General features: G+C 37.3%; 1 protein-coding gene across 1 annotated transcript; it reads right to left on the bottom strand.

Annotated features, from left to right (window-relative positions):
* Positions 1-1328: 1328 nt before the first annotated feature.
* Positions 1329-15433, bottom strand: LOC142383048 (uncharacterized). Its single transcript, XM_075469165.1, has 7 exons — positions 15259-15433; positions 14656-14788; positions 7668-7802; positions 5075-6027; positions 3029-3158; positions 1741-1863; positions 1329-1616 (listed from the first exon to the last, which is right to left on the bottom strand). The coding sequence occupies exons 1-7, from the start codon at positions 15431-15433 to the stop codon at positions 1436-1438; spliced, it is 1830 nt and encodes a 609-aa protein (XP_075325280.1). The 3' UTR covers positions 1329-1435.
* Positions 15434-25000: the final 9567 nt, after the last annotated feature.

Genomic DNA, 25000 nt, shown 5'->3' with positions numbered 1-25000 from the left:
AAGAGAAGCTTAGTTTTAGGATTGCAGTCACCTGATTCGAAGATACCTTAACTTTACATCATAAAACTATTCTCCTTAGACGTTATGTCAGACATAATGTGATTAGGAATTTATTGCTTTTAAAGTAAACAAATATGTAAGTAAAATAGAATATTTGTGAAGTGCAAAACGCTCAGGTTATGAAGAAAATTGTGTGGCCTCTGATGACCTTCAAAAGTTAGGGCATCTCTTGTCAAAATTTTGTTGTTTTTAATTATCAAAAACTAACTGAAACACTCCTTACAATAATTCAAGCTTGTCAAGTATCTCATTACTATTTTGTCCTGGAAGCAGTTTCCTCTGTACCCAAAGAACAAAATAAATAATAAAATAAATGACAGAAAACAGAATAACAGAAATGGTGTCTGAAAGACCAAGACAAGTTTCAGAGAGTTTATCATAGGTCACAAGATAATTTGTCATTTTAATTTGTTAGTAAGAAAAATCAAAACTCTGTCTTGACAACTGAAACCCCTTCAGGAAGACTTACTTATGCAATCAACCAAACAAAAGGAAAGAAAATGCCCGTCTCCTAATAACAAAACTCTTTGACTGAGCTATGTAACTTAACATCTAAACAACTCTGTGCACTCCAGAAAAAAGTCCTGTGGATTGATAATTACAAATATTACAAAAAATAAATAAAAAAGGGTTTACTGAATTACATGAGATGAGTCCCTCTTCAATTATTAAGCATGGCGTCAGGACAATCATGCTTAAGGCTTATGTTGTAGCCAGTGGCGGTGTGGTAGTTTGCACTGTTTCCTCACAGTAAAAGTTTTTTTTTTATGGCACTCTGGCTTCCTCATAGTACAAAAACATCCATGTTAGGTTATTTTGTGATTCTAAATTGACCGCAGGTATGTGAGTGTGTATGGTTGCCTTGTTTGTCTCTGTGTTGGCCATGTGATGAACTGGTGATCTGTAATTGATACACCCCACCTCTCACCTGGCAGATGAGATACATCTCATGCATGTATAGAATGCGAACAACTGAATAGAAAGACAGATGGAAGCTTGTTGAATGGGTTATTGTTATGATGACTGGTTAAAAACATACTATTACATATAGAATTAATATATTTTGCATGTTATGAGCTGATTTGTGTTTTTATACAGATTTAAAAGATTTTAAAATCCCATTTTATTCAAATTGCTAAATCCAGACAGACTTTTAAAAAAGAAATGATTTAAATACATTTATTTTCAGTAAACTTATACTTGCAGCTTTGTAGTACAAGTCTTCATAACTTAATGTTCTTGTTTAAAAATGTATGGACATACTTTAAAATGAATAATAGTGTTCAAGGGATTAAATATTATGGATGTCATCATTTTCCCTGTTAAATAGAAACTGAAAATCCCTTGCTGCTGGACATAGCAGCTCAGTTTTCCGTCATTTGAGGTGAGCCATAGTATCAGCTCTCTTCTCTAGCTTCAGGCATCTCTTATAAAGGCTAGCAGGAAACCGTCGTTTTCTGTAAATGGCTGAAATTCTCACGTCAGCAGTGCCTTTCTCTCCCATCTTCTTAAGTGCTCGATGTAGGTCAAAGGCTTTAGTGAAGCCTGTAGAACATCTAAAAAAAGAGAGACATGGAAATAAAGTAAAGTAAGAGTAAACCCATTAGACAAGTGATTGGCTGTTCTGCCACCAAAAAGTATCTGAGCTTTAGAATGAATGATCATAGCAGAGCTTAACACCTCTTTTTGTGATGGCATTTTCCTCCCTTTGGCAGAGTGAAGCACTGCTGAGAGACGAACTCAACCAAGACTGAGCTGGAAATACTCGGAAGTTGTCGCAAGCTTTCAATCTGAAATGCCAAGCTGTAAAATTGACAAAAAGACATGTGACAAAATCATCAATCTATAAGAGATTAGAACTTCATGAGCATCAAAAGAGGGTGAAGATAATATGGAATACCACTTTGATAAACATTAAGTAGAGATACTTCAATGTAAATGTTTTTATTTCTAAATAGTTTTTATATCAAGGGACTGATTTTTTTCCTTAATAAAAGAATACATTTGTGTTACTACATTATTTGCATAACATATAATTGATATTTAATTCATTCATTAATTTAAGGACTTTAAAAAAAAAAATCATATTTATTCCTTTCATGGGTATGTTTATATTGTCAACTGTTCCATTTTTAATGAAATATTGTCTAAATGATATTCCATTTGGGGAAAACTCAGGATTTTAACACACTCTCTGTGTGACCAGAGAGATATAGATTAATGCTGCTTTAGTGGAACACTCAGATGTTAATATTCATAGTTACACATATGCCAACCACGAGGAAGGAGTAAATCTAAAACTTTGAACTGGCATATCTAAATGAAATAAAGACATCATTTACATTATAAGCAGCACCTGCATGACATGTCCTGTTAAGATCTGTCATCTGTGTGTTGAAAGCATCACAAATCCCCAAATCTTTTTTGCTCAATTCAACAGTTACTCTGGTTACTTTATCTCAATGTAATCTGGAGGTGGAACCTAGAAGTAGCTCAAACTCAGGAATACAAATATAATTGTGTGATTGTTTGTAATCTGAAAAAGTTAAAAATCTGTGTAAGATTTCCTCAGCCCCAATAAAGTATATTGTAAAGTTTTTTCCTGGGGGGTGAGATTAATGCTACCAACTACTTGGTTCTTGGCTCTATGGTTATTAAAATACATAAGAAAGAAAGAAAAACAGTCCTAAACTGTGAAGTGAAGATATTCTCTTAGAATCTAACACTATCAAAAGGCTTAATCTTCATTATTCATATCTATCCCGAATCTTAAACTTGAACTATCAAAAAGTACATTTTACAGGGCTTATTAAATACACATATCCCCTTCCTTTGAGACATCTAAATTATTCTAAACTGTTTTCTCTTTGTTTCATCCTTAGTCATCAACAATGTCCTTGCATGGTTGCACATGTGAATGTACAATATGAAGAAAAGCTGACAAATGTTATAAGTGCTGTAATGTTACCGGCTGGTGCAATCACAGTGGTAGACAGTCATGGACTCCAAGTTGTGTAGATTATATTTCTTCTCCAGTGGAGGAATTTGGAATTCACACTCATCCAGATGTTTGAGACTGCGACACTGGAGTTGATTATCTGGGGGAACAAAACTAACGTTAGTAATCTCACAAATGATCTCAATGTACTCACTTTTCTTTAGATGATTGAGTAATTATTTGCTTTTTGGTAGTGTTCTAGAAATTAACACTCCTTTTTACTTCCACGTGGATTTAGAAAGCATCACTTGTGAAAGTTGCCTATCATTCCCACCTGCATGGATCATAGATAAATAACCCCCTTTAAAACCTCCATAATGGAAAAATGCCCTGGGCCATGTTTTTAAAGGCAATATAGTGTGGAATTTTTGTTGCATTTTCAGGCTGCAACCAAGCTTTCCCTTCATTCTTGCTCTCATAAATGTAACTAGTGAGTAGTTAAAGTTCATAAGCACATTCACATAAGCTAAAAAAAAATGCCTGGAATTAATCTTTATAAATTTGCTTTTTATAGTAACTGCAAAATTCAAATGAAAAAAAAGAAGTACATTGATGGATTAAACCAATAATTTCTTAGTTAGTGCTAAATGGACACAAAGCTCACATACTCCAAGAAGGGAGAATTCACTTTTTAATTTAGAATCATGAAGCACTAGTTTCTATAAATAATGTTGCAGAATAATGTTACTGAATCCACATGCTGCAAATATTCTTATCCAAATATCTATTTGCGTCGCCAAGCCCTGGACCTGGACCTACTAACCAGTCTGTACTTATTCTGTTTTCACTTGAACAACATAACACCAAGCAGTCATCAGTGAGCTAGCAGCTATAAGACAGAAAAAATGTTGTACAATCATTGGATTCCAGAAAGCCAATAAATCATTTCACAGACCCGAAGGAAAAAATTGGGCAAATGAGTGGATGGATTTTGTTTGACTTGCCTCAACGTACCCTGAGACAGTTTAGTTGGGTCATTTAGTACATTTCCAAGTATCTGAGTAAAAAAGTATGTTGTGGGTTAGTTTAATTTCTAATACATTATCCCTTCAATGATAGGAACGTTTTAGCAAGCTGCAAGGAAATTATCTTATTATTCTTTTTTTTTATCTTGTTTTATGAACCATTAAAGCATTCTCATTTCACTTTTTTTATATAAACTTTGTATGACTTTCACGCTTTTGTCAAATGTCTGTATGTGTGTTGTAACTGTGTTGTTGCTGCTGTCTTGCAAATTAGATCTTTGATCTCAATTAACCTTTTAGTAGCTAAATAAAGGTTATAAATATACAACTATCTTTTTGTGGATACAAAGATGTGGATTCAAGTGGATACAAAGACAGCCACAAAGAGGAATACAGTCTCAACTGACTGGCTCCGATCAATTGAAGTCAGTTGATGAGTTTCTCAACACATGTTTACCAATTACAACCATAGCTGATCTAGTGCCTTCAAAACACTTAGCTTATGTGTTGTCCTTTCCAGATCTTCTTACTGTGTGTCCCAATGGCAACTGCCCATGAAAGGAAATCTTTCAGAATGTGCTATTAAGATGCTGCTTTCAGCTGAATTTAAAATATCTCATGTCATCACCTTATCAACCAGTCTTGACCAATTACCTGACTGCTGGTACCGCAACAACAACCTAAAAACTGGCTGTGTAGGGCGTATGGTTCAATGGATAACACACCTGATCCCAGTTTAGAAGATTCTTTGACCTGCGGTTAGCTTAAAGAATGTAGCTTACATTTTGTGTAATCCTCCCTCCTTACTTTGAATATTCTACATTAAATTAGGATTTCAATAGCAGTTTTTTCAACATGTCTGGGTAAAAAGTACTTATCCCACCAGTTACAATCAGTTTTAGATTGTAACAGCCTTTGTAAAGTCAATCTTCTTAGTGCATATTATTAAACTCCTACTGATCCTTGATATCGCGGTGTTGTGAACTGTGAGCTTCTTTTTCTTCTAAAGACGTCAGATTAAGGACTGGAGGTAGCAATTACATTGACCCACCTGTAATATGTTGCAGTGCACTGTTTGGTTTTAGGCTTTTCTCTGCATGGATGCTTTGGGCTATGGTAGGACCAAAGTGCCCTTGGCTTGTATTGTTCCACTGAGGAAGAGAGGTCGTTGTCCTTAGTTTTGTTATGACGGGTGCTGAAAAAGTAACTGTTCCCCACAAAGTTGCCGAAGTGTCCTGGTTGGGTCTTTCTGTTGTCTTTTTGGGATGCCGTCTCCTCTGTTTTGTTGATAATCCACTTGTTGCTGTTCTTGCTGGTGTAACAGTTGTGTAAGAAGCTGCTTCTGGTTTCAGACAGCGTTTACAATGTAGCTGAAAAGTGTCACCTCTTAAAGGCATGCTGGATCCACAGCAGTGACTTTGCTTTGGCACTTTTTTTTTACTTTTGGAGGTTTTAGTCACTCTTCTGAATGCTGTTGTTGGGTCTGGCTGAAGTTTTAACCCCTGTGTTAAAGGTGGGATACTTGAAGGTGTTGTTGACGTCGATTGATTGTTTGTGGTAACACTTATAGGGACATGGCCTCTCTGTTCAAGGCCTGACAAGCCCTTTCTGATACTCTTTCTTTTCCCAGCAGTTTTTTTATTTGACATCAGTATTCTACTTTTAGAATAACCCATTTTCATGGACAGAGTTGTGGCATGGTCCCTTGATAAATTGGGCACTTGTGTGGTTGCTGCTCCAGATAGTTTCTGGTGCTTTTTACATCCTCTCCCCTTTGTCCTTTTGCGGTGGAAAGTGTCTCCTCTTGGTGGGTCTTTGAGGCATTTACTTTCAGGGTTGGATGACTTCCTCTGAGGGTTGTTCATGGCACTTTTGGTTAAATTCTGCCTTTCTCTACTTAAACTGTTTCTGTCAGTTTCTGCATATTTACTTGTGCCATCAGAATTGTTGTAAGGTAGGGGGCTTTTGAAAACAGCATATGGGGCCTCTTTGGCTACTTTGCACCTATAGAGAGTAAACATGCATTAAAACCAAGCAAAAGAATACAAAACCAGATCACATACAGACAACTCTCAGTATATGTTTACTCGACCAGTGAGAGGTGTGCTTTATATTTCCAGTTAGGATAAGATCAGTAAGGGCATTTATTTGCCCCCTCAAATCAAAATTTTTGGAAGTTGAAGAAAAGACATTTTAATATAACCACAAAATTAACATAGTTGACAAGAGTAACTGCAGTAGCAGAAATATCTGCCTAAAAAGGGACCATATGCAGCATCAGCTCCCTCTCATCTCTCTGTGGCTAATTGGGCGGACTGGGACAATTCCTAGTGAGCCGGTCTGATGTTGGCTAATTGGGCGGACTGGGACAATTCCTAGTGAGCCGGTCTGATGTTGGGGCCGCAAAGGCCGGTGCTCTCTTTTTTGGGCCGGTGCTCAGTCATGGCAGTGGGTCGATTACGTGCGATTTTACCGCTGCCGTAACACTGGCTGCCTCCACTGGCAGCTCCCTTTTTTTCATTTGATTTTTTTTGTTTGTTTTTTTGCAGACGCACCCTGACGTAACAAGTCCGTTCACTCGGTCAGTGGTGTTTGAAAGATGGAAAGTGGAAAGAGCAAGGGTGGCGCAGAGAAGGCTAGAATTAAAAAGAGGAAAGCTCTGGAAACAGACGCAGCTAAATATGCAAAAATTGGAAACTTTTTCACTATAAAAGAGCGCGCGGTTTGTAACGTCAAACGAGGACGATGAAACGGGTAAGGCAATATGTTGAACTCTGCCTGCAAACTACCGTTAATTAATTATCAAGTCAATGAATTGTGTGGCTCTGTGGCATATAACATGACGTTATATAATTTAAATAATCGTATGATGCGACGGCACATAACTGGGAAACTTTGTCTTGTAGCCCCTCAGAGTCAGAAGCAAGATACAGCACCAAGCACCAGCCATGAGCCCACAAGTCCAGAGCACGTAGGATTACTAATTGAGTGAATATTATTAGAATTAATATAATGAAAAGTATGGTGTAGACCTGCTCTATGAAAAGTGCCCTGAGATGCTTGATGATTCAGCACTACATTAATGAAATTGATCTGAGTTGATCAGAAGGCTTTGTAAAAATGGGAGATTTGTGCTGAGAATTATGACCATTTTAAAAATATGATTTAGTGTCAGAAGCAGAGCCAGGAGCCAGTAGCGATGAGGGGACTGCATGTGTGAGCAAGCAAGCATTCGTTCCAAAATAACCACTTTCTGTGCCCAAACGATAGTAGTGACCCATTATATTTTTTATCATTAAACGTAAGATAGTAAATACACAAAGCCCACAATTGAAAGAGAATAGGATAAAAGTAATATGAAATAAACCTGCATATTTTGCCATTGAAAATATCTTAATTGGTTAAGTCAAAATGTGTTTTTCATATCAAATGTAAGGTTAGAATGACATGATTTTAATAATAGGTTGTGATCTAAAGTGGGCTGGTCTGAGGCATGAAACTCCAGGGCTGAAAATGAGTCCCCCTCCGGCCCTGTCTTTATCTATTATTCATTTATCTTCATCTATAGCTTACAGCGAACGGTATGTCTAACAATATCCAATCAATGCTTCCAGCAACAATGTCAGTGTGTTTCTGTCACTTACATTCCAAACCAGTACATCTCTGTGCAGCGCTTCAGCTGTTTGAGCTCAAAGCAAGAAACCTGCAGGAAGTTGAAGAAACTGTAGCCGACCATATGAGAAATGCTGTTATTCGTGGCCAGAAGGCACTGCCGAAACCTGGTGAGAGGTAAAGTGAGAGTAGGCAAAGGTTAAGGAACAAACCTATCACACAAACACTGAGAAAATGTTCTTGAATCCTGCCTTGTTTTGTTAACAACTACTTTTAATTCCCAAAATTTTACAGCCACGTATAATCTGTGAGATGGTAGTTGAGCTCAAATGTGTGTCACTGTGTGTTACTTGTGGATGAACACCAAAAATTCGAGGGCAAATGTAGCATGCATGCATCTGCCAGCATATGATGCAAAGTCAGAGTAAAACATAGACCTCAGTTATAATAATGGATTGTGTGGGAGACGTGAAGTACACAGCAAAAACAAAAAATAGCAGGGAGTTCACTCTGAACAGCAAAGATTTTTGCAGGGCTCGTTGCTCATTGCAGTGAAGAATTCATACTATAATCGGCAATCGTGGATGAACAGTTTTATCACATGGTCCCAGGTTGTCCTTCTCAAAGTAGGCCAAAGACAAATCTTAGAAACTTGTATTCCAGAGAGGAGAACACTTTTACTGGTCACGGTCTTGTCACACCGAATTCTGGATATAGTAACTGCTCGTCTAACTGGGAAATGTATTGTGCTGCTGTTGGAAAAATATCATGAGGTTATACTATAAGAAAAGAAGTACTGTGTGCAAGAATGTTTTTTTCAGGTGTTTTGAAGATTCAGGGGCACTATCTGCTGGAGGAGGCCTCCCCCTCCAATCTTGTTAGTTTAAACTTGGATGCTGAAGAAGGCCTTCTATCTATGAACAAAGAAGTCTCAAATGACGTTGTGATATTAACTACACTGTACTCATCTAATAAAGATAGGAGGGAACTACAGGAATGTCTCATAACCAGGTGTGGGTAATGTTTTTGTAGTAGAAAGCATAAATAGCAGAAGTATCATTTTAGAACTCAGACAACCCTGTGTGAACTTTGGGATATGTTGCCCAGACTTATCTCCTTGCTGCAAAATTAAACCTTTTTGTTAACTGACTCCAGCGACTCTGAGCCACATTGGGAGAATTTTCGTAACAACTCGGTCCTTCGAGCCGGATCTCAACATCCTTTCCGCTGTCCAGGGTCGGAGCTGAAATTGTGCACGGGGGAGTCCAGGACTCCTAACAAAAGACCTCCAGCTGGATTGATGTTATTCAGAGGCCAGCTTCCACTGGAAGGGGCAAAGGTGACGAGATCGTATTTTTGAATTAGCTGTAAAACCAGTGAAATTAAATAAAACTGTTTAACTAAGAGCTGTAAAGCCAGTGAAGTTAAATAAAACTGTTTAACTAAGAGCTGTAAAGCCAGTGAAGTTAAATAAAACTGTTTAACTAAGAGCTGTAAAGCCAGTGAAGTTAAATAAAACTGTTTAACTAAGAGCTGTAAAGCCAGTGAAGTTAAATAAAACTGTTTAACTAAGAACTGTAAAGCCAGTGAAGTTAAATAAAACTGTTTAACTAAGAGCTGTAAAGCTGTGTTTAAACCAGGGAAGTTAAATAAAACTGTATTTAACTAAGAACTGTAAAGCCAGTGAAGTTAAATAAAACTGTGTTTAAACCAGTGAAGTTAAATAAAACTGTATTTAACTAAGAACTGTAAAGCCAGTGAAGTTAAATAAAACTGTGTTTAAACCAGTGAAGTTAAATAAAACTGTATTTAACTAAGAGCTGTAAAGCCAGTGAAGTTAAATAAAGCTGTGTTTAAACCAGGGAAGTTAAATAAAACTGTATTTAACTAAGAACTGTAAAGCCAGTGAAGTTAAATAAAGATGTGTTTAAACCAGTGAAGTTAAATAAAACTGTATTTAACTAAGAACTGTAAAGCCAGGGAAGTTAAATAAAACTGTTTAACTAAGAACTGTAAAGCCAGTGAAGTTAAATAAAGCTGTGTTTAAACCAGTGAAGTTAAATAAAACTGTATTTAACTAAGAACTGTAAAGCCAGTGAAGTTAAATAAAACTGTGTTTAAACCAGTGAAGTTAAATAAAACTGTATTTAACTAAGAGCTGTAAAGCCAGTGAAGTTAAATAAAGCTGTGTTTAAACCAGGGAAGTTAAATAAAACTGTATTTAACTAAGAGCTGTAAAGCCAGTGAAGTTAAATAAAGCTGTGTTTAAACCAGTGAAGTTAAATAAAACTGTATTTAACTAAGAGCTGTAAAGCCAGTGAAGTTAAATAAAACTGTATTTAACTAAGAGCTGTAAAGCCAGTGAAGTTAAATAAAACTGTATTTAACTAAGAGCTGTAAAACCAGTGAAGTTAAATAAAGCTGTGTTTAAACCAGGGAAGTTAAATAAAACTGTTTAACTAAGAGCTGTAAAACCAGTGAAGTTAAATAAAGCTGTGTTTAAACCAGGGAAGTTAAATAAAACTGTTTAACTAAGAGCTGTAAAGCTGTGTTTAAACCAGTGAAGTTAAATAAAACTGTATTTAACTAAGAGCTGTAAAGCCAGTGAAGTTAAATAAAACTGTGTTTAAACCAGTGAAGTTAAATAAAACTGTATTTAACTAAGAGCTGTAAAGCCAGTGAAGTTAAATAAAACGTGTTTAAACCAGTGAAGTTAAATAAAACTGTATTTAACTAAGAGCTGTAAAGCCAGTGAAGTTAAATAAAGCTGTGTTTAAACCAGTGAAGTTAAATAAAACTGTATTTAACTAAGAACTGTAAAGCCAGTGAAGTTAAATAAAACTGTGTTTAAACCAGTGAAGTTAAATAAAACTGTATTTAACTAAGAGCTGTAAAGCCAGGGAAGTTAAATAAAACTGTTTAACTAAGAGCTGTAAAACCAGCGAAGTTGAATAAAACTGTGTTTAAACCAGGGAAGTTAAATAAAACTGTTTAACTAAGAGCTGTAAAGCCAGTGAAGTTAAATAAAGCTGTGTTTAAACCAGTGAAGTTAAATAAAACTGTTTAACTAAGAGCTGTAAAACCAGTGAAGTTAAATAAAACTGTTTAACTAAGAGCTGTAAAACCAGCGAAGTTGAATAAAACTGTGTTTAAACCAGGGAAGTTAAATAAAACTGTTTAACTAAGAGCTGTAAAGCCAGTGAAGTTAAATAAAGCTGTGTTTAAACCAGGGAAGTTAAATAAAACTGTATTTAACTAAGAGCTGTAAAACCAGTGAAGTTGAATAAAACTGTGTTTAAACCAGGGAAGTTAAATAAAACTGTTTAACTAAGAGCTGTAAAACCAGTGAAGTTGAATAAAACTGTGTTTAAACCAGGGAAGTTGATAAAACTGTGTTTAACGAAGAGAAATCGCAATAAATGTTTGTTTGTTTGTATGAATGTTATGTGTGTATAAACTGTGTTGGGTGGTAGTTATTCAGTAGTATCTCAGTGAAACAACAGACGGGGGGAACCTCGTGGTGACAACAAACGGTCTGGCTATGGAACCCTAACGGTGACAACAAAAGCAGTGTTTCACTGATCGGACCAGTTGCTCGGGTGTACTCCAAACAAACTGGTTAGCGGATAGAAAATGGGGAGTACTTGTTTTAACGCAAACAGGGTTTTAAGTAGGAATGTTAAATACATGTTTCAACGGGACCCAGGTAATATTGAATACTTAGACAGATGGGAAAAGAAGTTTGGTTTTGAAGGAAATCTCAGTGTAGAAGAATGCATAAAATTAGTGAAAGCAGTTGAGGAATGCCTCTCTGGAGGGCTGTTTGCCACAGATAAGCAGCTTTGTGACCAAGCACATGGTAGATCACCGTACTGCCAGGTTAACTAATCTAATGGATTGGTCTAGACATGCAGAGCAGCATTTTAAAAGCAAAAAGAAAAGCAAGAGGGGACAAAACTTTATAGTGGAATGTGATGAAGGAACTGTGTATGTGATGAAAGAGAGCAGAGACACAGACAGAGGCAGAGGCGATAGAGGAGGAAAAAGAGGCAGATCAGGAAGAGATGGTGCATTGTTTGTGTGTGGAATGACAGGACATTGGGCAAAGAAATGCAGGCAGAGGAAAGACAGACAGTCTCAAGAAGATGAGGCAGGTCAGTTATGACTAAGTGAGAGAAAAACGGAAACTAAGCATGTAACCAGAATAGAAAAAGAAGAGCCAGAGGAAGTGTTGAACCTAGGCTACGTGCCCACGACAACGCTCTGAAGCATAAACGCAGATGTCCGTTTTTTTCCTCCACAATTTATCTGCGTTCTCACGAGCGTCTTGGGGTGGATATCTGTCTACGGGGACGAGAGGTTGGATCGTTTTCAAGATCTCCACTCTGGAGGGCGTTTGCGTTTTCTCCGTTTTGAACTCCTAAAAACGCCGTCGCCGTGTGCAAGATAGGCACATCTGTCGAAATGTTCTGCGTTTATCTGTCGTTACCGTTGTCGTGGGCACGTAGCCTTAGAGGGATTTGAGCTTATGTTGCAGTATGAGTACAGACCAGAAATTACATTGAGCGTGTATGGAACGGAAGTAACTTTTCTGTGTAACACAGGTGCATTAGTGCAGACACTAGAAGCTGACAAGGCATTTGTTTGGATAAAACAACTATTGGTCAGTTCAGCTGTTCTAGGGTTACCAGATTATTTAAACAGAAAGACAGATGTGGCAGAATAAAGGTGCTACTTACAACGCACAGTCAGACTTGTAGGAATGACCTGAAGGAAAACCCATATTGCCAAAAAGCTTGTTTAAATATGCTGCAGTATTGCGCCATGGGCCATGTCATGTCTCAACAGGAGGGTTGGTAGCGATAATAAAAGGTTTTTACAACATATGGCTTTACTAATTACTCAAACAAATGTTTGTCTAACATGTCAAATATATGCAAAACACAATCCACAGGGCAACCTAAGACCAAAAACAAGAACAATTCCCTGAGCCAGAGTACCCTTTTTTAACACATTTGTATGGATTTCATTCAACTAAATAAATGTGAGGGGAAACAATTCTGCCTGGTGATAATAGATGTTTTTACCAAATGGGTTGAAATATTTCCATGTGCACAAGCAGATGCACTCTCAGTAGCAAAAGAAGGTAAAATAAATAATTCCTAGATTTGAAATACCTGAAAAGACACACTTTGTAAAGAATGTTATCTCCCTGATGGCAAAGAACCTAAACATAGACGTTAGAAACCACCGTGCAGATCAGTTGCAAATACAGAGCAATAAAACAACAGACTGAAATACTCCTGAAACCCACCGGTGTGGTCTGTGAAGGCTCTGATATTTGAAACACCTACCACCAGTCAAAGCAGTGGTTCAAAGATTCAGCTGGATAGCTTTAAATTGCCTGGATCACCTGTTCAATCCATTTCATTGACAATTTCCCCATTTTCATGGACCGCAGACACATTCAAAGCAGATGGAACTTGCCTGGACAAGTTGGGACTTTTCACCTCCAACTTGTTTTATTTCCTTTGTCACTCATCTGCTCACTCTGCCAAGGACAAGATGCAAGCTGATTTAGAACAGAGGGTGGAGATGACACCAAGCAGCAGAAAGCTTGGGGGAGAGCTACTTCATTCCCAACCCGGAAGCAGAGATGCAGATTTTAGGGCTGCAGCCATTTATTGCTATCATAATTGAGTATTCTATCAAATTATTCCATTGATTCATTGAGCAATCGGATAAGATTTTTTTTTTGCTTTATTAATTAGTAATAACTATTCAAAAGAGAAAAAAACAGCAACAAATACCTAACTAATTAAAACCTGTGTTTTCAGAAAAAATGGGATACGGTATATATAACAGCTGTTTCTGTTCTACTCTTTTAATACTGATAATAGTACTATAAAGCACAAAGTATTTGTGTTCTACTTAATATCAAGCGGTGTCAACAGTTAACAGCTGTTGGCTTCTCTCTTACCTCTAATCTCATATAATGTCTTTTAATATTATTTCATTCTTAATAAGACCAATTATTTACATTTTTTTCAGTTACACACCGGAGACCTCTATGAGTCAGAAATAGCAACTAAAATAACACCAGTTGAGGCTACATCTTAACCACTTATTTTACAAATGTTAGTTTGTCTGATAAAATCGCCTTTTACAGAGTCTGTGTTCTGTACATCTGTATGAAATAACGCAGAGAATTGTAGTTCACAGGCAAAGTTTACAGTCTGAAGCTGCTCTTATGGACAGAAAACAGAGTGCTTACGTTCAGTGGGGCAGTTCTTACAACACTTCAATGGAATTTAGCCACAGTTTATCTAATTCACTATCATTCTTTTTATTTCTTTCGAAAAAATTGTTGGTCCGGAGAACTTGTGAGCAAGTTTATATCACCTTGTTGCTGACAAATGCACAGGGAAAGGCTTGGTGAGGTTGCCCTGTGAAGGAGAAGAAATACCACTCCACACAGTGGCACGGCTTTGTGAACTGGACGTGCAGACTGGCTGCTTTCTGCTGAGATGCTGTATCACTGACATTTTGCAATTTTAGTCATTTCATACTAACCCCTGAAGAATATTGACAGGTGTAAAGGGCTAATGTGTCAAAGTGATTTTGAAAAGCTGGTCCATGTGTTTTATTTTTTGAAAGAATTGATTACTGTAACAGTGTATTTACTGGCCTGCCCAAATCACAGACAGCTGCAGCTGACTCAGGTCTCTACTGCTCGAGTCCTCACTAAGCCCAGAAAGGTGGATCACAGCACTCCAGCTCTAAAGTCACTACACTGGCTTCTTCTTAGTTAAAAGATGGATTCTAAAATAATGCCATTGCCTTACTAAAATGATATAATGTATAAGAGTAAATCTGTTTTCACTTGACTGCCCATGAGAGACAGAGTAGTATTGGAGGATGTGAATTACTGCTTGCTGAGGTGTCCCTGGAGGCAATGAATACTTGGAATTCTGACTCTGCATTGGATGCCCAGTGGGTGTATTCTGGTGGGAGACTCACCTTTGGTCACACTCACAGTGTGAGACGGTGAAGAAGTTGGAGTTGAAGACTCCGTAATTCACAGTGAAAGCTGGGATGATGTGCGGACAGTGGTCGTGCTCACGGCAGCATCTGTCTGCACCCTCAAACATACCTGTCCACATGAGTACAATTTAGACTTGTTTACAAACCAAATGCCATTCACATGAAATTCTCTTTAAGGTAAGAACACCTGATTTTAAATCAAGCATGCTTGGTTTGAAGATAAGTAAGAGAGATAGTACTGTGGCATATCTTTTTGATGTAACTAGTAAAAACATAATGAGGACACTGAAGTGTGATATCAACTTCAGTGGTTCTCATTTTGTTTGTTTGAATAGCAATACCCATTAGACATGATGTCCATATCACTCTAACTTCATAGTCACTGTATGGTGAATGTGAAACATTTTCACCTAAGCACTATAAGCTGTAGTGGTAGCCTATAAAAGATCATGAGATATCTTTCAGCTCTCCTATAACTTTAGGCTTCACGTCTGACACGACTGACCCCCTCCCCCAAAAAGACCACAGTAAAGAAAAAACAACAACAACAAATGCCCCAACATAATTTAACACCCTCACCTAATTGTTCGTATCCGACTGCTTTGCTTCCACTGCCGCACCACAAGGTGCCTGGAAAAATCCAGGAGCGTTTCCTCCGGGCTTTCCGCTCTGCTCCATCTCCTCTTGTCCGGTTGGTGAACTCTGGCGTCCGAGAAGAAGCAAGCACGCATGGGGCATCAGGAGCCAGCACCATACTCATATCAAACTTCTGCATAATTTCTCGATGCTGGCTTTTTCTTGTCTTGCAGTGCGCGCGATATCCTTCCGTAGTTCGTGAATTGGTGTATATTAGGCACGTTACCAGTCGCATATCTTCTGACCACATGGTGAGGAACAGGGAGAGTGCACCGGCCGTGTCTTCGCGCAGAAACGTGACGCGCGTCTGACCGTCGGCAGAACTAGATCTGAGACAGGTGAGACCTGGTCCGGCCACATCTTGTGCTTTTGATAAACTCAGCGTCCATAAAACGAAAGCTGCTTGAAGTAGACATCCGCTATCCATCGTAATGTATAGATGTAGCCAATCGGTTAAGGACCCGTTGAAGAGTTAAATGAGTAAATGATTCCACATTAATTGGGACATTTGTGTATTTCTGCAGCGGCCGGCTTAAATGCGCCCGTCTCTGACGTAGTCACTGCCTTTGAGGAAAACTTCAGATTGAAATGTCATCTTATTGCTCTACCGGCATGGAGAAATTTGACACTCAATTTTACACACGTTTCTGTGGATGTGTGACCTAGTCTTTACACAAGGCATACAAGTGGGCACCGGGAACGCAATAGTCGGTGGTTGTTAGGTCTAACAGTTTTCTTGTGACCAAAATGGTTGTAAAATCAGATTTTGATGTTTGGACTTGTGGATATTTGGGGAATTAAACTTTTTTTTTTTTTTACAAGAAATAGCATCAAAAATCTTCAAAAATGATTAGAAATAAGCCAATGGTATAACAAGAAATTAATAGAAATGAAACTGACATGATGGAATACCTGATGACAGCTTTACTGCGGTCAAGTGAGCAGACGTTCGTCTTTTCCTGATTTAAAATGCGCCCGTATTACAGAAATTATGGCAAATGCAGGAAGTCCATGATACGGAGCGTGCAAATAATTTACTCAACTGTAAAATCCTTTTGATCCATAATTTCTGACAAAGGTTGATACACTTGAACTCAGGACCATCCTGACTGTTCACTCACTCAGTATCAAACATATTCACTGTATCATTTTGGAGAAATTCAGCCTCAAAGTTCATTATTTTTAAGTGAAAAATGCCTTATGCGCGATATTTATGCTACTGTAAAATCCCTTTGATCCATAATTTCTGAAAAAGGTTGATACACTTGAACTCAGGACCATCCTGACTGTTCACTCATTCAGTATCAAGCTCATTAACTGTATCATTTTGGAGCAATTCAGTCTCAAAGTTCATTATTTTGAAGTGAAAAAGGCATTATTTGCAATATTTATGCTACTGTAAAATCCCTTTCATCCATAATTTCTGACAAAGGTGTGTACACTTGAACTCAGGACCATCCTGACTGTTCACTCACTCAGTATCAAGCTCATTAACTGTATCATTTTGGAGAAATTCAGTCTGAAAGTTCATTATTTTGAAGTGAAAAAGGCATTATTTGCAATATTTATGCTACTGTAAAATCCATTTCATCCATAATTTCTGACAAAGGTTCACTTGAACTCAGGAACATCCTGACTGTTCATTCACTCAGTATCAAGCTCATTAACTGTATCATTTTGGAGATATTCAGTCTCAAAGTTCATTATTTTGAAGTGAAAAAGGCATTATTTGCAATATTTATGCTACTGTAAAATCCCTTTGATCCCTAATTTCTGAAAAAGGTTGATACACTTGAACTCAGGACCATCCTGACTGTTCACTCACTCAGTATCAAACATATTCACTGTATCATTTTGGAGAAATTCAGTCTCAAAGTTCATTATTTTGAAGTGAAAAAGGAATTATTTGCAATATTTATGCTACTGTAAAATTCCTTTCATCCATAATTTCTGACAAAGGCATGTACACTTGAACTCAGGACCATCCTGACTATTCATTCATTCAGTATCAAGCTCATTCACTGTATTATTTTGGAGAAATTCAACCTCAAATTTCATTATTTTGAAGTGAAAAGGGCATTATGCGCATTACATCAGCCAGGTTTGCAAGAACTGATTCTATATCAAACACTGTCACTGCAGTTTAATTCTTTTAAAACTTCTCAAATAATTTTGTTCTATTTCTGAAGAAGGCAAAATTCAAAGTCATGACAGAAACTTTGACTGATTGACTCGGTTAGTGAATTTTTTCTAAAAAACCACTTTGTAAACCTATTCTCTATACGCTAAAACAAGTAAATCATTATTTTATTTATTATAAGAACAATTGTTAGTGGTGGCAGTACTGGTAAATCTAATATTTTCAACTTTCTGTTAGTGATTAACACAGAGACCAGCTGTGCCATGTGCTCAGCAGTCAAACCACCACTTAAAGGGCCTGACTTAACAAACTGGGTGTAGCAGTCACAGTGCCGTGTGGATTAAGAGTTTTTCAAACTTTGACAAAACCAACATTCCTGTGGGGGATGTTTACGTATGTGGATATAAACCAGATCTTCATTTTCTTTCCACAAAGGAAAAAGAGACAGAAACTGCCTAATTTACAACACCCTTAAGAGCTTTTGGGGAGTCGAACTCACTCTTGGAAAAGTGGGACACTTACTATCTTATCTAGACCATAACTCGAAAGTTGACACTTTAACACCCCTTTTCACCAGCAAACCGACCAGATGGCTACACATGAACTGAGAAGACTCATTTTTAGTCAAATCTTAAAACTATATTAAATGTGTTTGATAACCGTGTACAATTTCTTTCAGGTTTCCAGCTTGATCACAAGACGCATATAGAGACAATTTGTACGATTCTGGCTTAAATATTGACAAAGAACTGATTTTGGTGGAAAACGCCCAACCTGCCTGATGGAACCACATTGCCCCCTAGTGGTCTGCAGTGTTGATTAGTTGAACATTTAAATCCCAGAGGACTCAGTAAAATGGACAATGTATATGCAACTATTAACTTTTAACGATGTCCCTTCGGTATCTATTTGGTATTTGTTTAGTGTCCCCATTGTTAGAATTAGCATTGTGTGACTCACTATTCATACGTCACGATTTCATAGATATTCATCTGAATTTTGAAAGTCATAATTGTCTTTATCATGTGTGTTATTTTGATGTCTTTATATTACAAGTCTATGTTATATCTTTAATCTGCATATCTTAACAAGATGTGGTGTTTTCAGAATCACCGAGACAAATGTTCTATGAGATGGGAGTAATGGAGAAACACAGAGTTCTTTGTCTCATCCAGAAATCCCCCTATAGCACAGATCACCTTACAGAGACATGCACACAGTTCAAGCATGTCATTGGCTGAAAAAGTAGTGTAAGCCCCGCCTCCGAGAGTCAAAACCCGGAACCGCGGAAAACACACGCTCTCTCTTGCCTTCTTGCCTCTCTCGTTTCTTGCCTCTTGTTGTTTTCCAGAAGCACGCTCTTGTTTTCAGAGGGAGAACAGGTCAGAGAAGAACAATGGAGAATTGATCAGATGAGTTGCTCAGAGAGATTTGAAGAGCACGGAAAGATGAGAGTATGAGCCGTGGAGAAGACGACGGAGGGGAGGAAGGAGAAGGACGGAGCAGGACCCAAAGAAAGACGAAGAAGACCCGAACAAAGAAACAGATTGAAATACTCTGAAGATGCACGTTTTACGTGTTTTTGTTCGTCCCTCGCCATCCACGTCCTTCTACGTCGCACGTCCTAACCTCCGCTGTTTCACGCCATCATCACCTTTTCCTACCAAGAAAGCCAACTCCAAGCAACCTTTTATTAATCTTCTGTGAACTTAAGTTCACTTCATCAGAGAAGCAACGGACCCACTGACACTCAAAAGATTCGATCAGCTAACCACAGTCCTCGGCACCATCGTTTCGGTTTCCCGGTGAAAGAAGCAACTGAGAAGTCCGCTAAAGTCAGCAACCACAGCCAGGAAGGCCCAGAGAGCGGAAGAGAAATCCCCTCGGACCCCGCGTGGCCGCTGCCGTGGTCCGAACCGGCTAAGCACAGTAAGACCGACCCGTTTTCACCTTAAAGTGGGTTTGATGGATGTCTCGAGGCTTTCACAGAATGATACATTAATCCGAAATGTCAGTATTTAGCGTCAAATAGTCAGCCAACCCAAACTATTTGAATAAATCCAGTAACTCCCCATTCCCATATTTTATTTTATATTCACTAAGTGTTTTTATATACTAATCACCCATATTCCATGCATCTCCTGTTTGTTTAAAGGTTCATGTCTAAGATCATATCATTGTAATAAACAGCTCATATATCTATATATATATGTTATAATCACAGATTGTGTCGTATGCTTTCTTTACGTAATGTCTGTCCAACCAAACGAGAACTTCACGAAAGTAGCGAGATATGAGACTGAATATTAATTGAATATTAATTATTAATTAATTTAACACCAGGATCGTAAGATTTCAAACAGTTTTCCTACCTGACTGTGACTTAAATTAAGTTAAAACCTAGGTGGGTGGTGCCCTGAATTCGAGGTAAGGTTTATTTGAGACTGTAAGAACATCTCATAAATCCTTATATTTAATAGGTATATAAATACCCGGTAACGCTACATGGGTAAGTTGTTTAAAAGGTTTTCTCCGCACATTTTGCATGCCTTGTTTTAAAGTGGATGACGGCAAGCAAGAGCCTAAAATGATGAGAAATGACACCCAATCATCTGTGCTAGGACAATCAGAGGTTCACTCCTCAGCCATAGGGATATGCATGTTTTCCTATCAAGAATTCCAAAAAAAAAGTGTGCATTAGATTGAGATTTCAACAATGACAACATTTTGATCTGGAGAATAATCAAATGAAGATAGTCATCAAAAGGTTGTAGAACATAATTACTTAATGATTTCCATGAAGAAATCCAAAACATTTCTCGCCTTTGCCCTTTTACAGATTCAGTGTGACATCTGTTGCAGGTGGTTCCATGTTGAGTGCATCGACATGGACTCTGAAACATTTCAGCAGGCAGAGAGTAGTGAATGGAATTGTGTGATTTGTGAACAATGAATAAACAACTTCAACAATGATTTCAGACTATATCTACAGTTTATAGTCACTTCCTGCTCACACATCCACATTTTACTAGTGAATGATGTTATTTCTTTCCCAAATGTGGAGCTGAGGCATGGAGGGTTTGTAATGATGTTTTCAGCTGAGTTGTTTAGTTTTCCCTCTGTTTGGAGTGTAATCCTCTTGATTTGTTCAGCTTCATTCTTATTTTGAACAAATAAACAAAACCAATATTAAAATAAATAATCTCCCTTTACAAACTAAAAATGTGAACTTTGAGGCTGAATTACTAAACAGTCAGGATGTTCCTGAGTTCAAGTATACACGCCTTTGTCAGAATTTTACAGTAGCATAAATATTGCAAATAATGCCTTTTTCACTTTAAAATAATGAACTTTGAGACTGAATTTCTCCAAAATGATACTGTGAATATGTTTGATAATGAGTGAGTGAACAGTCAGTATGGTCCTGAGTTCAAGTGTATCAACCTTTTTCAGAAATTATGGATGAAAGGGATTTTACAGTAGCATAAATATTGCAAATAATGCCTTTTTCACTTCAAAATAATGAACTTTGAGACTGAATTTCTCCAAAATTATACAGTGAATATGTTTGATACTGAATGAGTGAACAGTCAGGATGGTCCTGAGTTCAAGTGTATCAACCTTTGTCAGAAATTATGGATCAAAAGGATTTTACAGTTGAGTAAATTATTTGCACGCTCCGTATCATGGACTTCCTGCATTTGCCATAATTTCTGTAATACGGGCGCACTTTAAATCAGGAAAAGACGAACGTCTGCTCACTTGACCACGAAAAAACAAACGTCTGCTCACTTGACCGCAGTACAGCTTTACAGTCATCTTTGGTCAATTAATAACAAATATGAGCTCTTGAAAGAGTTTTATGTAACATTGTTTGTGTATTTGTAGGTAATTTGATTTGATATTTCAATTGCATTTGATCATATTCACCTTTTTTCCACAGACTGTTTTCCCCTTCTATCAAACACGATTTAGTACTGAATTATCAGTGTTTCCATCCAACAGTATTTTATATTCAAAGATATGATTGAAGAAAAAAGAAAAGAAGAGAAAGTTCAGCCAATAAATATTAATGAACAGCCTGTGTAATTGTTTCGGAGGTATATTTCATGCAAGTACTTTGGCCTAATAAGTAGACTATTCTGATTACACAAAACTGGGAAATGTTTACATCTATTTCTGAAGAACGTCTAAATTACACACTTGTAAATCGGGTGTGCCAAGAATTTTGACCGTGACTGTACAGTCTCAGGGTATGTCATAAAAAAACAAGTTTTGGATGCAAGTGTGTGATATAATAAGAGTTTTGTGAGCCGCTTCAGATTTTTTTTTGTTTTTTAGTTTTGTGTGCCACTTCAGATACAGAATTTCCCTCACACGAGTATGCATATTTTCTTCCAGGCAGGGAGCCTCTTATTTCTATCCTTCTGATTATTCTTATTTTGTTTCATTTTACTGCATTGTTATATCTAGATAGTCGTTATCATTTCTTCTAACTTTTGTTTAGAGCCAATCAGGTTTCAGCCACAGTCAGACTCTGCCCCCAATTTGACTGAGCCAGTCAGATATCAGCAGGACTTGTCTCCTTCCTCTTTGACGTCAGTTTATCTGAATGCCATATTGTTTCCTTGCTTGCTCTCAGGTTGTCTTTTTTATATGCAGACCCTGAATTTTAACTTGAGGATAGTATTTCTATTTCTATGTTTTCTTTATCTTTCCTCTTTGACCTCTTCTACTCCACGTAACAAAGAGAGCATAGAAACTCTTGCATCTTCCTTTCACAGTTGGTAAGAATCAAAGGTCCCCAAAGCAAACCCTTGAGATTCTATAGGAAAGGCTTGTGGTCATTTTTGACCCCGCTTATGAAAAACTGGGGTAGTGACACAAAAACTGCAATTTCTTAAAATGTATAAAAACATTTTACAAAATTCAAATGGCCTCAAGTCACAAACATGTTTTATGAGGAATACCTGGAATATGGAAGTGTAAAAACTTTTAACGTCAGAGATTTTGAAGAATAACAACCCTCGGGGTCATTTTTGACCCCACTTAAGCATTTAAGGGTTAGGATATGTCGAAAAACCTCATTTTTCAGATCCTTTGCTTAGTTGGTGGGTAAAAATAGCCACAAATAACAAGAACGCCTCAAAATTCCACAACTTCAATTTAAAAAAAAGTTGGGACGCTGTGTAAAATGTTTTAAAGAAACAAAAAAAACAGTGCAATGATTTGAAAATCTCACGTACCAACATTTTATTCACAATTTAATTTAAAAAAAAATCTCAAATGTTTAAAGTTACACATTGTACTATTCATAAATGGTTATATCATCGATAGTATTAGCTCATCTTGAATTTTATGGCAGCCTAACGTCTCAAAAAGGTTGGGATGAGGGCAACAAAAGCCTTGAAAAGTAAGTGGTTCTAAAAAAAAAGCTTGAGGAACATGTTGCAACTAATTTGGTTAATTTGCAACAGGTCAGTAATATTTTTTATATAAAAAGAGCACCTTAGAGAGGCAGAGTTTCTATTAAAAAATTGGGCAGAGGTTCAGCAATCTGCAAAAAAAATGCATTTTTCATGAAATATTTCATGTTTTCTATGTTTTAAAAATTGTTTTAAAATTGGTTGTATTTTATAGTATTTGTGTGAATGCACTTACTTTCCTCCATTGTTGATAAGGCTGTACACTAACCTACATCATTTCCTACCTTTACTTCTTACTTAGCTGCATCTTACTTCCTGATCCCCCAGGGAGTGGAGTCCCCCAGGGGTCAATTCTTGGACCTCTTCTGTTTAACTTGTATATGCTCCTTTTGGGTCAGATATTGCAGAACTTTAACATCAATTATCACAGTTATGCAGACGATACACAACTTTATGTGTGTCTGTCACCGGACGACTGCAGCCCAGCAGACGTACTGCGTCAGTGTCTGGAGGAAGTAAACACCTGGATGAGAGAGAATTTTCTACAATTAAATGAAGACAAAACTGAGATCATTCTGTTTGGTAGCAAAGAGAAGAGGGTCAGCGTTGGTAAATATCTTGAGACTCGGGCCCTTACAATCACTGACCAAGTTCGTAACCTCGGAGTGTTGATAGACTCAGATCTGACTTTCAGCAGCCACATCAAAGCTGTCACCAAGGCAGCTTTTTACCATCTCAGAAACATCAACAGAATTAAAGGTTTCCTCTACCAAAAAGACCAGGAGAAACTCATCCATGCATTCATCTCCAGTAGACTCGATTACTGTAACGCTCTTTTAACTGGACTTCCCAAAAAGAGCATTAAACATCTGCAGCTCATCCACAACACTGCTGCTAGAGTTTTAACCCGGACTAAGAGATCTGAACACATCACAGCAGTTTTAAAATCTTTACACTGGCTTCCAGTCCTTTACACTGGCTGCCCTCAGGGCGGCGCTACAGGAACATCAGGACAAGGACAAGCAGATTCAAAAACAGCTTTTTCCCTAAAGCCATAACCAGTCTCAATTCTGACACACACTGATCATCCCTTTGGACAATCCCTATTCTTGTGCAATATTCAAAATTATGGCCAAACACTGCGATATGCAATATATCCAAATACTTGAACCACCTACTAACACCTTATTTTTTCTATTACCACTAACACCATATTTTATTTTATTTATTTTATTACCGTAAAAAACTGTGCATCTTACATCCTTCCCTTTTTTACATTACTTATATATATATATATATATATATTTTTTTATATTCGCACTCTTTGCACTGTTTTTGGAGGCTTTAAATTTCGTTGTACTATGTATAATGACAATAAGGGCATTCTGATTCTGATTCTGATTCAGTCAGTCACAGAATAGATTTTAAAAGCCTGCTGATGGTTTACAAATCCCAGAACGGTTTAGGCCCAAAATACATCTGTGATATGTTCAGAGAATATAAAGCCAGCAGAGCTCTTAGATCCAAGGACTCAGGTCAGCTGGTCCAGTCCAGAGTCCAGACTAAACATGGAGAAGCAGCATTTAGCTGTTATGCTGCCAACAAGTGGAACAAACTGCCAGTGGAGATTAAACTTTCACCAAATGTAGACATTATTAAATCCAGGTTAAAAACATTTCTGTTCTCATGTGTCTATGCATGAAATCAGCACGATATTTTTTAATTTATCTGGACTGTTGCTTGTTTTTAAATTAATTTAGGTTATTTTATTTGTTTCTCTTTATATTCTTTTATGTATTTTTAATGCTTCTTCCACTCCCGACTGCAATGCATTTATTTTATTTTATGTGATTTTATCTATTGTTCTTATTTCTTTCTTTTTTGTTCAAAATTCTAAATAATGCTTTTTATTTCTACTGTTTTAATGTCTCTGTAAAGCACTTTGAATCGCCTTGTAGTTGAATTGTGCTATACAAATAAACTTGCCTTGCCTTGCCATGTGAAACACTTTGAATTGTTTTGTACATGAAATGTGCTATACAAATAAATTTGATTTGATCATAAAGTCCAGGGTTTTCTGCCTCTTTCTTATGATTTCTTCTTCTGTGGGAATTATCCT

The sequence above is a fragment of the Odontesthes bonariensis genome, chromosome 6 (genome assembly GCF_027942865.1).
Source record: "Odontesthes bonariensis isolate fOdoBon6 chromosome 6, fOdoBon6.hap1, whole genome shotgun sequence".
Classification (NCBI taxonomy): domain Eukaryota; kingdom Metazoa; phylum Chordata; class Actinopteri; order Atheriniformes; family Atherinopsidae; genus Odontesthes; species Odontesthes bonariensis.
The sequence above is the reverse complement of the archived record's forward strand: the minus strand, read 5'-3'. Positions and strand labels throughout refer to the sequence as shown.

Coding starts and splice junctions, on each gene's coding strand:
- LOC142383048 (XM_075469165.1), bottom strand. CDS start 15,433: ATGGTGCTGGCTCCTGATGCCCCATGCGTGCTTGCTTCTTCTCGGACG. Junction 14,789..15,258: donor AGTCGGATACGAACAATTAG/GTGAGGGTGTTA, acceptor TCATGTGGACAG/GTATGTTTGAGGGTGCAGAC. Junction 1,617..1,740: donor AAATGCCATCACAAAAAGAG/GTGTTAAGCTCT, acceptor CTCTTTTTTTAG/ATGTTCTACAGGCTTCACTA.